The 16,324-nt window shown below is 60.9% G+C and overlaps 1 protein-coding gene across 2 annotated transcripts in view; it reads left to right on the forward strand.

The window, feature by feature from the left end:
- Positions 1-13,256, forward strand: part of GSE1 (Gse1 coiled-coil protein) — a 188,332-nt gene extending 175,076 nt beyond the window's left edge. The window contains exons 7-18 of one of the 2 annotated variants that reach the window (XM_090061840.1): positions 95-286; positions 378-694; positions 1,210-1,534; positions 3,920-4,518; positions 5,432-5,544; positions 6,583-6,853; positions 7,435-7,542; positions 7,858-8,220; positions 9,673-9,957; positions 11,598-11,701; positions 12,490-12,620; positions 12,956-13,256. In XM_090061840.1, the coding sequence (XP_089917966.1) occupies positions 95-286; positions 378-694; positions 1,210-1,534; positions 3,920-4,518; positions 5,432-5,544; positions 6,583-6,853; positions 7,435-7,542; positions 7,858-8,220; positions 9,673-9,957; positions 11,598-11,701; positions 12,490-12,620; positions 12,956-13,196 (3,049 nt within the window). In that variant the 3' untranslated portion in view covers positions 13,197-13,256. The remainder of the gene's footprint in view (positions 1-94; positions 287-377; positions 695-1,209; positions 1,535-3,919; positions 4,519-5,431; positions 5,545-6,582; positions 6,854-7,434; positions 7,543-7,857; positions 8,221-9,672; positions 9,958-11,597; positions 11,702-12,489; positions 12,621-12,955) is intronic. The other variant, XM_090061841.1, reaches the window with a different exon arrangement.
- Positions 13,257-16,324: the final 3,068 nt, after the last annotated feature.

A 16,324-nucleotide genomic window follows, 5' to 3' on the forward strand; every position in this document is an offset into this window, starting at 1 on the left:
CCAGGAGCCTCCTGTCCCGCAGCAAGCGCGCTGCTGACCGCGGAAACGGGCTCTCAGCCTCTACTCCGGGGCCTGACAGGTTCTCTCCCTCCAGGATGGATGACTCGTACTGCCTGTCCGCCTTGCGGTCCCCTTTCTACCCCATCCCGACGCCAGGCTCGCTGCCACCGCTGCACCCCTCGGCCATGCACCTCCACCTCTCGGGGGTGCGGTACCCCGCCGAGCTGTCTCACTCGTCGCTCTCGGCCCTGCAGTCCGAGCGGATTTCCAGCCTGACGGCGGAGAGGTAGCGAGCGGTAGCCCGCGGGATCGGGGTGGGAGCCGGGAGGGGAATTTCGCGGGGGTGCTAACTTCTCGCTCTCTCCTGCCCCTTCCAGGCTGCAGATGGACGAAGAACTGAGGCAGAGGGAGCGGGAGCGCGAGCGGGAGCGGGAGCGCGAGAAGGAGCGGGAGCGGGAAGCCGACCGGGAGCGGGAACGGGAGAAAGAGCTGGAGCGGGAACGCGAGAAGGAGCGGGAGCGCGAGCGGGAGCGCGAGCTGGAGCGGGAGCGGGACCGGGCCCGCGAGAAGGAGCTGAGCATGGTCAAGGCCATGGAGGGCCCTTTCCTGCCCGTGTCGGAGCTGCACGGGCTGCGCAGCCACCCGGCGGAGGAGCGGGTCAAGCCGGCCGAGCAGCTGACGCCCAGCAGGCCAGGTGCGTCCCCGTGTGCTACCGTGGCCTGGCTGCAGTGGCAGGTCACAGGTGCTGAGGAGGCTGTGGCAGGTGGTGGAGACCCTGCCCTACCCCCATATGCCTTCTGCCAGCTGTGCAGCAGCAACAGTTACAGCACAGCCAGTCCCTGCATTGCTCCTGGACCCACACAGGACAGTGCTGAGGATAGACGACAGCTTTGTCCTACCAGGCCTGGGCAGCAGCAAATGCAGCTTCCCGGCCTCCTCCTACAGCTGGGGAGGTCAAGGAGGTGGCCTGGGTCACCAAGGAGGCTGTAGCGAGCTCAGCTTGGATTTTGCATGCCAGAGGGGTCATCGACTGAGTTTCTGGAGAGCATTGCAAGCAACAAACATAGACTGTGCAAGCAAGCCCCCGGCCCGGTCTTCCCTGGCTGGGCTAGGGATCCCTGACACTTCCCCCAGTCTGTGGAGAGAAGGCTAGTGCTCCTTGAGTCTTGCCCAGCTCCCCTATGATGCCTTTGTCTCCTTTTCCCACAGAGAAACTCAAGGACTCCAGCCTGCAGACACCCAAACCTGTGCAGCACCCTTTGCACCAGCCCCCGACCCCGCACCACCCCGTGCCCAGCCTCATCTCCAACCACGCAGTCTTCCCCCTGCCGGGGAGCAGCACAGCCACGGCGCTCCTCATCCAGCGCACCAACGAGGAGGAGAAGTGGCTGGCACGCCAGCGGCGCTTGCGGCAGGAGAAGGAAGACCGCCAGTCCCAGGTGTCCGAGTTTCGGCAGCAGGTCCTGGAGCAGCACCTGGATATCGGGCGCCCACCCAACCTCCCGGAGGCCGAGCACCGGCCGGAGAACCCCAGGTGAGGGCAGGATCCTGCGCCGACCTTGGTGCGGGGCTCAGCGGTGACGAGCAGACAGGCCCGAGCAATTCCTGTGGTTCAAAAGACACGCGAGAGCCTAGCTTTTCTGGAGCCCGGTCGGCACCTTTGCAGGGCTGGGCCAGGGTGGCTCTCGGGGCTTAAGAGTCTTTCCCCGTTAGGTCACTGGTTCTGGTTTGGCCTGCGACAGCGATGTAATACTGCCCGACAGCTGCTCCCCGGCACGCGAAGGAGCGTGGGGGCCTCGGTCCAGCTGCCCGTCACTGGTGCCATTGCCACTAATTGCTGCTCGTGCTGGCAGTGGCTGCAGGCAGACGGCAGAGCCGGTGCGGAGCTCAGGGCTGCGGCACCCTGCCATGGGGAAGCAGCACTCGGTGCCGCTGTCTCTTCTGCTTACCCACGTTCAGCACAGCAGTGCAGCCTCACTGCCCTTTCACCAGAGCAGAAGAGCCCGAATGCTTTGCGGGTTGAAGTGGCTCACGGTGCCGTCTCTGCGGGGCTCCAGCTGACACCTGGGTCCAGCAGGGAGCTGACGGTGGCAGGCTGCCTTGCTGAGCAGATGAGGCCTCCCCCGGCCAGCTGCCAGCCTGGCCCTGCCGCACAGCTTGTCTGCAACCCGAGTGCTGTGGTCGGGGTGGGGAGCAGCCAGATGCCAGGCCCCCTTGCACCTCTCCCGCTGGCTGGCATGGGCTGTCTCACCCCTCCATGCTGCCAGCTCCTCCAGCCAGCTCTGCCTGCAGGCCTCCTTGTTTTTCAGCACTAGTCAGGTGGAACAAGGAGCAGAGTATGGAGCAACACAGCCGCTCCATGCTTCATGCTCCAAGCCCCTCTTGGGCCCAGGATGTGGAGAGCGAAGTCACTTCTAACACAGATCTGGGAGGAGAGCACAGGGAATCGGGCCCGTCTTCCAGCCGGGCTTGCCTTAGCAAGGGCAGGGGCGGTCTGTGCCTTGCAGCTGGGCCCAAGGCAATGGGTGCTATGCTGCCTTGCTCAGCACAGGCGCTGGGGGTCCTGGGGAGGGCCTGGTACTCGTGCTTGGGCACTTGATCCAGGTCCGTCCCCACTGCCTGCCAGGCCCCTGCTCCTGGCGGGTGGTGCAGCCTGGCACTCCCGGCTCCGGGGCAGCTGTGATGACAGTGGCAGTGCCGACGCGCGCTTGCCGCTCTGCCGCGCGCAGGACTGGTGCTGCAGAGTGGAAACGTGCTACATGCACAGCTTTGGCCCATGAAATATTCATCCCGCTAACGGTATGATTCCTTCGCCAGCTACTTAAGAAAGGGTTCGCGGTGTCGCTGGCTTTGTGCTTCGAAGCGCGGGGCCCTGCTGCCTGCGGGAGAACAGAGGCGAAGGCCGATTAGTTTCCCAGGAGTGGATCCCACTTAGCATAGACCTGCTCGACAAACCAGGGCTCCCAGCAGGCCTGGAAAGCCGCTCGCACGTGGGAAAGGGCTGTGGCCTGGTCGAGAGACCTCCTGGGGGCCCCAGAGCTAAAGAAACCTGAGATGAATAAAAGCAGATGGGTCCAGAGCTGGGAGCCCGGTCCAGTCGGGGACCACTGGGAGACCGAGGTGACCAGTCGGGCAGGTCGGTGGCATCCCCTTAACTCTGCCCCTGAGCTCAGCTCTCGGTGCTGTTGTGCCAGCCCGGAGCAGGCAGGCTACGAAGCGGCTGAGCCTCCGGCGTGCGGTGCCCGCTGCAGTTAAATGGGCAGCCACTAGGTGTCACGGCCATCACAGCCGACACCGGGCCGACGGGCAGCGTAACGGAGCCGGGCGCCTCTCCGGGAACTGATCTTCTGTCCTAAAGTTAAACACCTCTGTAACATGATCACGTGCCTTAGGTTTCTCTTTTTCCTACTGCCAGCACCCAGCGGCTCCCCTGAGATGTGTCTTGTTTCTCAAAGGGCGCCTGGTGTGTTTTTCTCGCCGTGAGAAGTCAATCCCGCCCAAGGTGTTTGCAAGGCTGCGCTTGCCAGGAGAGCGGAGCGTGCGCAAGCCGACGGGCGCCGTGTCCCCCCGGGGCAGGGTGGCCACGCTGCCTCGCAGCCCCTTGGCTGCCGGTGCCTGCACTGCTCCCCCAGAGCACCTGTCGGTCGTGCCCACAGCACCCGGAGAGCATCCCTGGGAAAGCCTTTCCCCTCGGCTAGGTCTGAGGGAGCCAGCATGGAGCTATCTGCTGATGCTCGTGCCACCGTTGAGCTGCAAATGTGCTAGGAGAGCCCTTTAATGGGAATATAAGCCCCTCACGCTTTGTGGGGGTTGAATGGCTACACGGGCCAACTCCCCTGTGGCTTTGCTGTAAGGTGGGTGTCTGCTCAGTGGCCCTGTTTCCTGCTTGTGCCTCACCGTGGGTCTCTGTCCTTTGCAGATCGGGACCAACCCGCCACGAGCCAAGCGGGCGCGAGCAGCCCCAGCACTTCGGAGGGCCCCCGCCGCTCATCTCCCCCAAGCCGCAGCACCACCCCGTCCCCACCTCGCTCTGGAACCCCGTGTCCCTGATGGACACCAACGTGGAGCCGCGCCGGGTCCCGGAGACCCACTCCCTGCACGCCCACCCCGCTCCCTTCGAGCCCAGCCGGCAGGCCATCCCCCTGGTGAAGGTGGAGCGGGTCTTCTGCCCCGAGAAGCTGGAGGAAGGGCCGAGGAAGAGGGAAACCCTGGACAAATACCAGCCCCCGCGGGAGCCCCCCGGGGTGACCGAGCACGCCGGCTTCCCCCACGCGCCCTTCCTGGCCGAGCTGGAGAAGTCCACGCAGAGCATCCTGAGCCAGCAAAGGGCATCGCTCCCGCAGCCCGGGCAGTTCAGCGAGGTCAGCCTGGCCAGCAAGCCCAGCTCGCCCTACCGGCCCCCACTGCCACGGGGCCAGGACCCCATGTACATGTACGACGAGTTCCTGCAGCAGCACCGCAAGCTGGTCAGCAAACTGGACCTGGAGGAGCGTCGGCGGAGGGAAGCCCGGGAGAAGGGTGAGTGCCTCTGTGTTTCCCGGGACTTTGGTGTCGCTGCCAGCCCCCGGGGCTGTGACGGCTGGGTCTGGCCTCAGTCTGTCTCCAAGAAGACAAGGGGGGCTTCTCCTGGCCAGAGGGACTCCCCCCAGGACAAGGATGGCGCACAGGGCCTGGGAGCCCTGCCGTGCCCTGCCCAGCAATGGAGGGGCTGCAGACCCAGACCCCTATGAAGCCCATTGGCAGAGGCTGCCACAACACTGCTGCCGCCTGCTCTCGCACCCAGGGTTAGGGGGATCTTTGTGTCAGGAGTGCAACCCCCTTGGATGTGGGGCTGGCCCTGGGCCAGGGTGGGGGGACCTCCTAGGGTCTCCGTGCCCGGCATGCGTGCGGATCCCGCCTGGTGGCAAATCAGAGCTGCCCCGTAAATCCTTCATGCTCGACATGCCCAATTAATAAATGATGAACGGAGGCTAATAAGATGCCTTTAAATATTAATAGAGCTGAGCGAGTGGGGAGGAGAGCGGCTGGGGGGATGAGCCCGTGCTGCGCTGCACAGGGGGGTGGAGGGGCAGCGTGGGCATGGGGCAGCACGGTGTGGGGGAGAAGGGTCTGGGGGGTCTCATCGGCCCCATCAATGCTCTGGCCGGCGGGAGGCATGAGAGGGCCGAGTCCTTCTGCCAGCTGCTGCAGTGGGGAAAAGCCAAGGGTCACTCAGGACTGTTCCCAGCCGCAGGCAGTCTTGCCCACCGTAAGATGGCTCCCATTGCCCGGTGCTAGCATTGGGCACCATTCCCCCTTCCCATCCTCTCTTGGTGACACTTGGATGGGATTAATCCTGCTGCCTGAGAGAGAGAGCTGGTGGGGCATTGCTGGGGAGCTGGTGCTGGCGTCTCCACTGCCTCACCCCCCGGCCTTTCCTTCCCCGGCGCAGGCTACTACTATGACCTGGACGACTCCTACGACGAGAGTGATGAGGAGGAGGTGAGAGCCCATCTCCGGTGCGTGGCCGAGCAGCCCCCACTCAAGCTGGACACTTCCTCTGAGGTATATCCCCGACTTGGCCCCCCGGGCAGCCATCAGCCATCATTGGGCAGACCAGGCGCAGAGCAGCAGCATCTGGGTCATGAACAGCCACGACCCAAGAGCCCCACACCACCCCCGTGGCTTGACCTACCATAGCAATAGAGCCACAATCTGGGTCTGCTAATAATTCACCTCTGAGCCCTGGGCAAGCACTAACTGAACCTCGGGAGACAGGGCCGATTGCTCTCTGGGCACCTGGGAGACTGAGGCAGAGGGGAAATGACTTGATCACGGCCACAAAGTCCCCATCCGTGCCAGCCCTCTCCCATCCCCTCTGGGTATCGAGCTGCCATCGATGGGTCAGACCATCAGTCCGTCCGGCCCCGTCTCCTGTGTCACGTGGCGCGGAGGGCGGATGCTGAAAGGGAGAGAGGCCTGGATCTGACCATTTTCCCCCCCTTCCTCTCCCTTGCAGCTTCCAGCTTTTAAGGTGTAGGAAGCTCTGATTCAGACCCTTCTCATGCGCCCCCCTCAAGCCTCTCTCTTCTCAGCTGAACAGGCCCACCCTGTTTCGTCTGTCCTCGTGTAGAAGCTCCTTACGAGTGACTGCACAGGACGCTGGGTGTGAACTTACAACCCATCAGTGCCCTCACGATAACCCGTGATAAATGCCAGGTGCCTCGTCTTGCCTTCCCGGGGTCAGAGCTTACTCGTGGCACAGAGATCTGTCTGCAGGGCCGTGCCTTAGCTCCCAGCCTGGGGACACCCCACCCACACTGCAGACCGCGCTCTCCGCTAGGCTTGGCGCATATCTCTAATGCAATGAGTGCCCCTGGGTGCTCCCTGATCCCTTCGCGCGGACCTCCAAACCCACCCCTCTTTTGGCTGGGTCCCGTCTGCAGCCACCACCCCATTGACTATAGTGCTGGGGGCTCCTGGAGGGGTGGCGGGGCTGTGGGATGGATGCTTCCCCCACAGAGCAAGCTAGGAGCCTGCGGCGGAGCCCGTGGGTCCCTGCAGCCGCTCAGGGCCCTGCCCCTTCCCCGTCAACCCCTGCAGAAGCTGGAGTTCCTGCAGCTCTTCGGCCTGACCACGCAGCAGCAGAAGGAGGAGCTGCTGACCCAGAAGCGGCGCAAGCGGCGGCGGATGCTGCGGGAGCGGAGCCCCTCGCCCCCGACGGTGCAGAGCAAGCGCCGGACGCCCTCGCCCCGCCTGGCGCTCTCCACCCGCTACAGCCCCGACGAGATGAACAACAGCCCCAACTTCGAGGAGAAGAAGCGGTTCCTCACCATGTTCAACCTCACCCACATCAGCGCCGAGAAGAGGAAAGGTGAGCGAGGCCGGCTCCCGACTGCGGCAGTGCTGAGCAGAGCGGCGCAGAGCTGGTGCAGGGTGGAGCAGTGTCCTTCTTGCTGTCCTTCGACACACCCTGCCTTCCCAGTTTGATTCCCACTGGTTGGGGGGAGCCAGCATTGGGTTCCCAGCCCCTTGGGAGGTCAGGCCTGGCTGGGAGCAAGGGTTGCGTGTGCCAGCCAGAGCTGCTCCCTTCACTCTCCATCCTGCTCCAGGCTGCCTGGCTCTGCTCAGCACCTGAACCCCTTAATGCCAGGGCTTCCCCTCTGCCTTGACACCTCAGCACCCTGGGAGACCTCCCTTAGGACATCAGCAGGGAGAAACCAGACTGCCAGCCATGCAGCCCTGATGGCCTTGTGCCAGCACGCATCGGGCTGTGCCCGGTGTTACGGGCTTTGCCAGCTCAGCCAGGCCAGCACAGTGGCAGGCGTCCCTCCCTCCTGCCCCCTGCCCCTGCCCCCGTCATGGCTCTGCCTCATGCCAGGGGCTGCCGGGCAGGTTCCCGGCCCTTGTAAAGTTGCCCCGTGTGGCTCCAGCCCTCCGCTTCCCGCCCCGCAGATAAGGAGAAGCTGGTGGAGCTGCTGCACGCCATGAAGCAGAAGAGCACGCCGGCCGCCGTGGTGGTGAAGAGCTCCCCGCGGGACAGCCCCAACACCACGCCGACCGGTATGGGGCAGGGCAGGCGCTGCTTGCTGGGGACAGGAGTGAGGCCTGGCTCCCACTATGGGCACAGGGTCCTGGGGATGAAGGGATGCGCCTCGCATGATGGGGCCTCTGGTGCTTCTGCCCCTCCAGATTGGCAAGAGCAGGCTCCAGGCAGCTGCCAGCCAGAGGCTGGCTCAAGCCTTTTGCAGGGCCAAGGGGGGATTTAACCTCTGCCCCTAGCTCAAGCCCAGAAGCCCTGGGTGCTGCACAGGGGCAGACAGCCTTGCTCTGCTTCCCAGCCCCACAGCTCATGCTGCTCTATTTGCTTTCCCCAAGAGCCTGCAATGCAGCAGCTCCCCGTGGATCCAGACAAACCTGTGGGCATCGCTGCCTCCCTGCCCGACGTGCCGAAGCCTGCCGAGCCCAGCCGGTTAGAGCCGCCCAGACCCCCAGGGGCCAAGGAGCCGGCTCCTGCCCCGGCTGAGAAGCCCAAGCTCAGTGATGGGCACATGGGGAAGAAGAGCCTGAGCATCCTCAACTACGTGCGGGGCCCCATAGCCAAGGACATCCCCGTGCCACTGTCCCACAATGTCAACGGGAAGAGCAAGCCCTGGGAGCCCTTCATGGCGGAGGAGTTCGCGCACCAGTTCCACGAGTCCGTGCTGCAGTCCACGCAGAAGGCACTGCAGAAGCACAAAGGTAACAGGCCTCTGGGGGCAGAGGGGTGTGGAGATAGGAGCTCAGCCCCTAGCACTCCTGGCTCCAACCTGGGCCCTGGCTTTGAATCTGCACCTGCCTTTCCCCCCACAAAAGAGTTTTTTTTGCACGCGCAAAAGCCAAAGACAGCAGTTGCATTATCTGCACGGTCTCTGGCACCTGGACATTAGGGTACCGCATCCGCACAGGCCGGTCCACACATCCCAAGGAGGTTTGTGTGCATAGAGCAATGTGTGCGCGCACAACCTGCCGAGCCAGCACAGAGGGGAACATGTTCAGAGCCTCTGGCTGCCGGGCTGGTGTCTCTTACATCTTCCCAAGGGAGAGCCGTGGCCACAACTGTTAGCAGAGAGGAGCCATCCATCACGTGAATACTCACCACAGGCAGATAGGGGAAGGCTCCATTAAGCGGCTTCTAGAAGTTCCCAGGAAATTATTGATGCATCTGTGCTTTCCCATCCCCTTGAAACAGCCTCAGCAATTACAGTAGAAGGTAAAAAAAATAAAATAAAAAGGATGGGAACTTCAGGACAGACACTGAAAATACAGCTCGTTTCCCGAAGAGCTCGTTAACGCCGACAGGCAGGAGTGGAGGAAATAAAGTTACTCCAGTGTGTAGGGAGCAGCTGTTAACGGAAAGGGAATCAAGGCGCTGGAGAATGCCAGAGAGGAGTGGCATGCTAAACACAGGCCGGGGGGCCGTAAATGTTTGTGGCGCCCGAGTCAGAGCGAGAGCCGTTAAAACCCACCGGAGTCGTCTCCAGCACTGGTTGAGGGGAGTTAGTTAATCTTGGAGATAAATGGATGCCTCGAGGGAAGCCAGTTTGCTGCTGGGATGTGGGCAAAAAGCATGATTGCAGGGCAGGCTACTAGGCACCCAACTGGGCTCCAGGGGCTGCTAGGCTGAGCTCTGTGTGACCCCTTGGGGGCTCGTCCCGAGTCCTCTGGGGCAGCTGGGGGCTTGGCTCTGAGGTGGTGTCGGTAACACAGGCCCTATGGCATGTGCAGAGTGGTCCTATGGTGACAGGACCAATGCAGCAGGGTCGTCTTGCCCTGCCCTTGGCTGTCTCCTCACCCCACCATCAGCAGGTGCAACCCGTTACGCCCTGATGAGATTAGCTGGCCAGTGTGACCCCACACAACTTAGCCACCCAGGATGCTGAGCAGGCACTGGTGCTGAGCAGTGCTTTGCCAGCTCGGGTGGGAGCCGGGCTGAGGAAGCGTGCAGCCCGGCTACAGCAGGGCTCCTGCGTGTGCATGCCAGCGTGTGTGCCGAGATGCCCATGCGGCACAGGGACAGCCATCCATCCTGATACCCAGAAGCAAGGCTGATCACAGGGGTCTCCCTGCCGGGCCAGGGTGGGCCCCAGGTGATGTCTGGGGAGCAGGGTGCCACGCTGGTCCCCGGTCCTCACGCTCCAGTCTCTCTTGCAGGCAGTGCGGCCGCGCTGACCGCTGAGCAGAACCACAAGGTGGACGCCTCCATCCACTACAACATTCCCGAGCTCCAGGCCTCCAGCCGGGTCCCCCTGCCCCAGCAGAATGGGCAGCCTGATGCCCAGCCCCCACGCAAGGGGCTCGTCCCCCCCGAGCACGACAAGGACTCCGACTCGGAGGGAGAGGAGGAGGACGAGGAGGAGGAGGAGGAGGACGAGTGCCCCCGGCCCAAGTGGCAGGGGATCGAGGCCATCTTCGAAGCCTACCAGGAGCACATAGAAGGTAGGGGACCTGCACCCAGACCTCACTTGCATTGCAATCTCGCTCTCAGAGCCATGGCTCAGCATTGCGGCTTCTCTCCTTCCTCGCTCCCAGCTCTGACCTTGGCTGGAGTGAAAAGGGAATGGGCAGGTCGTGGCTCCAGAAGAGCCGTCAGAGCTGCTTGGGGCTTCTGGAGCCTCTCAGAGCATCTGTCCCTAGCCTGGGTGGATCACTGGGCACCTCAGCATCCCCCAGTTCTGCAGTGGGGATTAAAACTCTGCCCAGGGCTGGGGAATTGCATGGGGGGACACACGGGCGGGCAGAGACACCAGGCGCTGTGCAAATCCACTGCTGCAGCCCAGCATCTGCTCTTGGGGGACCGAGCCGAAGGCAAAGAGCGCAAAGTCCCTCGACATTTCCCTCCTTGGCCGCCTGCTTTGTATTCTCCCAGCGCATCTAAAAATGGGCTGCTCCCGGGCAGGCTGGCACCGCGGCGGGGCAGGCAGTGCAGGTGTTGTGCTCGCTCCCTTTGGTGCGCCCCAGGCCCTCGGCTCGGGTGGCTGCTGTCCCCAGAGGCTGTGAGTCATTGCCTTCGCTGTGGCGGCACAGTGGGGTTTGCATCCTGCCTCATTACTGTGCGGCATCACAGCTGAGCCCAAGGGGAAGGCCGATGTTGGCAGATAAACAGAGCAGGGGCTGGAAGGGGGCTGCTTTTCCCACACAGTCCTTGACCCAGTCCTGCAGCCCCCCCTCTCCTGCCAGCCCGAACGATGACGCAGGTGCTCGTGCGTGCTGCTACCATTACCCCTCCATGATTAACCAGGGACCCAAATCCCCAGCATTGTAGCGGCAGCCACAGCCCAGCAGCTCTGTGCCCCCACTTGGCTTTGCATTCATTCCCCATCCCCCAGTTTACTCGCTGGGCTCGAACCAACAGCCCCCAGTGCCCCAACCACCACCGCCTCCCTGCGCACGATATCGCAGCAATAAATCCTTCATTAGCGTGTGCGGCCCTGCGATGCCGCCAATAATCTGGAAGTTAATTACGCCTCACTTCCTCAGTGCCTGTGAATTGGGTTTAAATGTCTGGCAGGCAAGGGGAAGGCGCTACGAGCCCTGTTGGAGCAGCGTCTGCAGGGCCTGTCCCCTCCCCAAGCTGCGCGTTCGGTTTAGAGCAGTTCTTGCCTTTACAAAGCCATGAGGCTCTAGCCCTGGGCCTGGAAGATGGAGGCTGGGGGCTTGGGTATAGAGTCATTGTAAGTGTGCTTTATGGATGTCCCCAGGACACAGGGTGGCCCTGCAGGGAGAGGGACCTGGTGCTTCTCTGATGTAGCCAGCCACCACTGGCCCGTGCTGGAGAACACACCAGCGACCAGCATAGATGCCAGGCACAAGGCCTAGGCAAAGGGATGTGGCACAGGAGGCCTCTGCTACCCACGGGCCGCTGGGTTCAAGCTGCCTCTCTTCACGCTCTGTGCTGTAGCCTGTAGGACCGTCACGGTGGGTGAAGCTGGATGCAGAGAGGCTAAGACACCGTCTGATGTTAGGGGGGAGGCAGGGCTGGTGCATGAATGTAAGAGCCCCAGGCGTGACCCAAGACTAGCCAGGGCCACGGGTGGCCAACCACGCGCCGTGACTGAATGCATCTCCTCTGCTTGCAGAACAAAACCTGGAACGGCAGGTGCTGCAGACCCAGTGCCGCCGGCTGGAGGCCCAGCAGTACAGCCTCAGTCTGACGGCCGAGCAGCTGTCCCACAGCATGGCGGTGAGTGGGGCTGGCGCCGGGGGTAGACACTAGTGGGAGCCCAGGCAGAGGGAGGCTGCGGCTTATCCATGGGCCGTGCTGATTCTCAAGGCAGCTGCAATTAGCTGGTGCCCACTTGGCTGCAGCTTGGGCATGCGTACACCTGCTCGAGCCAGTGGCCGGGGACACTGCGAGCAGCACAGCTCTGGGGTGGCAGGGGAACAGCTGTGCCACCTTGCATGCAGACCACAGGGTGTCACAAGCTTTCCTTCAGCTTCCTGCCTTCTCAGTGAGAGGCCGGCTGCAGGGTTTGCAGCCCCTGGGACTGGGGAAGGGACGGGGCTGACGGAAGGGAACAAGAGTGGAAGAAATACAAGTGCTGCAAAGCAAATCTTGCTTACTTGGGGGACCTGCAGCTCATGGCCCGTCTTCTGTCACATCCCCTTCTATAAGCCAGCTGCCTTCAGTTCCCCAGCCCCGATGCCCTGGTGCCAACCGATAGCCGAGCCACCCGGGGGCAAGCTGTCAACACGCGCCTGGCACTGGAGAACACGTGGCTGTGGCTTCATAGAAACAACCCCACCAGCTTTGCCACTGCAACCTGCTGGCTTGAGGGCTACGCCGAAATAAAAGGGGCTGTGTTGGGTGTGCAGAAATGAGACTCCAGCCTTTCAATGCTTCCCCCGTGAAATTAGGCCAGATCGCGCCCCCACCGCGGAGCTGGGTGGAAGAGAGGTGCTACTCTTTCCCCGTCACATTCAACAGCCTGTAGTGATCATATCTTTTTCCCGACCCACCCTCCTTTGCAGGAATTAAGGACCCAGAAGCAGAAGATTGTCTCGGAAAGGGAGCGACTTCAGGCCGAACTAGATCACTTGAGAAAGTGCCTTGCGTTGCCTGCAATGCAGTGGTCTAGGGGTTACTTCAAGGGTTACCCCAGGTGACGCCCCTTGCACTAGCCTGAACCTATAGTATAGAAATAATAATCTATTTTATTACCTGGAATATTTAATATTTTTCACTGGGAGGTTTGAAGCTAAAAAAAAAAACAAACAAAACAAAACGGAGAATGTGCCATGCATGAAGCAAAGGATACTGGGATCCCGACACACTCACCCCGTGCTCTCCACGTCCACGCAGCCGAGTCTCTGTAGCCACACGCGGCCGAGGCGAGGGCCAGGCTCCTTTCCAGGGGTTGGATTTTTTTTTTTCTCCTCCTTCCCCCTCCCTTCCCACCCCCAACTCTTTGATTTGTTTTTAAATCCGCCGATAAAGACGCCACCACCAACACTACGAGAACGCAGAACGCTTCTTTCGTTGCCATATCCGTACAACTGCTGTACCTACCGCGAGGCTGGCCCGGGGTCGTCGCCGCGTCACTCCAGCCGAAAGGCCACGCTGGGAAGAGACCGCGCCGCGTATCCGGGGCCGCGGCGAGCCGTGGGAGGGATCCGCTGAGCCAGGAGCCCTGGGAGGAGCGAACCGCCACGGCGAGCCCCCACGAGCCTGCCTTTAAGTCAATGGGCTTTCCACTGGAAATGCACTTTGCTCCAAGCAAATAAAGCGAATAAACAAACTGAAGGTACCTTCTTATTACTGCTGGGCTGGGGGGGAGGGAGTGGATTGTACAGGCGCTGGAAACACCCCCCCCCCCGACACCCACACCCCCGGAGGCACCCCCCCGATGCTGTCTCGCCCCCGGCCCCCGCGGGTGACGTTTTCATACGGAGTCTGACGATTTTGCAATTTCAAAAAAAAAAAGCCTAAAAGGTGCTTCAGCCTTGTACTGTATATATTAAAGAAGTTTTGTATGTTTTTATTCCTTTAATTATTGGTATAAAGCTTGCCCTTTTTAATATGGTTCTGCTTTTTTTTTTTTTTTTTTTTTCCCTTTTCTTTCCTTGCGAAGAAGAAGAGAGTCCCCTGCTTCCCGTGTTTTGTACTGCTGCCAGTCAGGACGGCCACCACTGATTTAAAAGAGACAAAAAAAAGCCCAGCCTGCTTCCCCCCTGCGGCTGGGCTAGCACACCCGGGCCTGTGCTCCGTGTAGCACTGGTTGCCCGTACAGAAACGGCTGCTACTAGAAGGCCAGGAATTCCTCCCCAGCCCTGTCCCTGGTGGTTCCCACTTCACCCCCGCTTCTCCAGCAACTGGGAAAGGTTGGTGCCAGCTGCGCCCCGCTGCGTTGAAGCGGGGGGGTGTGGGAACAAGCATGGCGGGCCGGCTTTACTAGCAAGAGGAGTCTGCTGCAGGGCAGAAGCTTGCCAGGGGCAGGGCAGCAGGGGTGGAGAGCGCCAGCGATGGGAGGCTGGGCAGGAAGGTCTCCCAGTGAGCCTGTAATCCCGGTAGCACCCTGGCATAGGAAGACCTCTCTTGCTGCTTCCTCCACTGAAGGACTGGGGCTGAGGATTGCTTCCACTTCTCTGATGAAATCTCATGTTACCTTTTCACCGCTCTCTTGCCCCGCAGGTAAGGGCACAGAGGGAAAAAAGCCAGCCCAGGCTCCCCACACTAGGGCTGGAAAGCCCACGCCCTGGGTGCTGAGGCAGCCTGCCCAAGGTGCCCTGCCCCTGCACCCGCTGCTGGCATTTTGCTTTGGCATCCTGGCAGCTGCCACCAAGCAGGCAAGCAGCTGGATCCATTGTGCTGCTCCTGGGGGAAGTGCCAGCTCCAACAGGCCCCAGCTCACGCGGGGCTAAAGGCTGGGCTCTCCCCTGCCTGAAGGATCTTGCAGCTCCATGCTTGCAGCTGTCGCTGGCAAGTGCTTTCCAAGCTCCCGCGGAGCTGAGGCAGCAGCCGCTAGGATGGCAGAGCAGAGAGGCCTGGGTCTTAGCTGCGGCACTGGGTTCCTTAAACCCTCAGGCAATGGCTTGCTGCTTTTCACAGCAGGAGACAGAGCTTCCTGCGCCCTCAACCATGGCCAAGACAATCAGAACAAAGCAAAGCCTGTCCTGCAGCACGGCTGGGGAAAGCGTCCCCCAGCCTGACTGCTCTCTAGCCCCTTTTCTTTCTCCTTGGTACTTAGTGCAGTGCAAACACTGAGCCTCCAGGCAAGCAGCCCTCCTTGGCTTATTGCCAGGCCAGTGCTGCCTGCAGACAGGGTAGGGCAGGCCAACCGCATTTGAGGTCCTTTTGCCTCCAAAAGCTGAGCAGAAGATGCGGCCGAAGCCACAAGCACGATTCTCCTTTGCTATAGGACTGCCGCTGTCTTTCACGTGAGATGGAGCAGGAGAAACCCCCTCAGCCCAGCAGAGAGGGAGTACAGGGAGACGCATGTGGCATGGGCAGCATCAGAGTGGAGGCCAGCCACTGCTGTCACCCCATTTACAGGAGGCGACTTTGCGCCTCCGCAACTAGGAAGGTTTATTTTTCGGTACCTGTTTGCAAAGGGACCTGTGGTGCCTGTCCACAGCAGGTCCAGCCAAATTCAGGTCCACCGGCGGGTACAGAAGTGCCAGGCATCCCCTTTGCTCCGGGTGGGATGGTTGCAAGTGTTGCCTCTTGCTCGAGTCATAGACGCTTTGCACTTTGTTCCTTTTTTACCCCACACCTTGACCCTTTCCTCACGAGGCTGCCACCCCACCCCAATGCACCTGAAAAGCAAAGCTGCCTCCCTTCTGCTTGCTGCTAGCAGTCGGGAGGTGCCTGGCAGGGTAGTTCAGGTGGCAACACCTGTAGCTGTCACACAACTGCCAGGAGGAAAAGCCGTGCCCAGCTCTTCATGATGCAGGCGGCCAGGACTCGAACACAGCATGTGGCAAAAACAGGGCCGGCTTCAGTCTCTTTCCCAGTCCTCGTACACCCAGAATCTGAGCAGGGGCTTTGGGAAACACAGACGGGAGACAGCACCATTTGGGGGCCTTTGCAAAGCGGCTTTCCAAACCAGTTTTTTTAAAAAAAAGCTCATGTGTTGGCAATGGTTTTAACATACCAAAAAGCAGCCCGCCCTTGCAAGAGCAGAGAGACTTGGCCACTTTAAACCCAGCTTGTGTAGGCAGCCTTTGGCCCGCGAGCGGCCGACTCAGATGGCAGCATGTATTTTTAAACACAAGAGAAAAACTAGAACCTGTGTTAACCACTGTCCTGTCCCCCCGCTCCCAGATTGTGAGACGTAACCTTCATTGGTGAGCTCTCCATCCTCACTGGTACGCGGCAGAGGGCTTGTGCCAGTGCCCTGGTAGGTGGCAGCAGTTAGGAGCCTGGTCTGATCCCTACCCTCCTTGGCAGCAATTCCTGTACTTGAGACTGTTGACGTTCTGATTTTTTTTCCCTCCATATGGAAGGTGGGAGCCAATCATCACGTTCTTGACCCAGTGCTTTGGGCGTCTCAGAAGCACTCCCCTCGCTCTCCCCTGCTCCCGGGGCTGTGGCCCCCTGGTTCTGCTTATTTGTGTGTTCCCTGTGCAGAACGGCTAGAAAACAGAGCACAGGAGAGTGGGTGTGAGGATGCCCGGGGCCTGCTGGGGGCAGTTTAGATGCTGTGAAAGACAAATTAAACCTGTTCTAAGTGTACTTGTTTGGATTAATTGTAATGTAATATATTCTTGGTGAATGTAGTACTTAGGTATTTATGAATATATTGCTGTAATTTCTGACAACATCCAAAAAAAATAAACTCTTCCTAAATCACAGCTGGGATCCTTC

The sequence above is a fragment of the Crocodylus siamensis genome, chromosome 9 (assembly GCF_052110815.1).
Source record: "Crocodylus siamensis isolate JL-2025a chromosome 9, ASM5211081v1, whole genome shotgun sequence".
NCBI classification, from domain to species: Eukaryota; Metazoa; Chordata; order Crocodylia; family Crocodylidae; genus Crocodylus; species Crocodylus siamensis.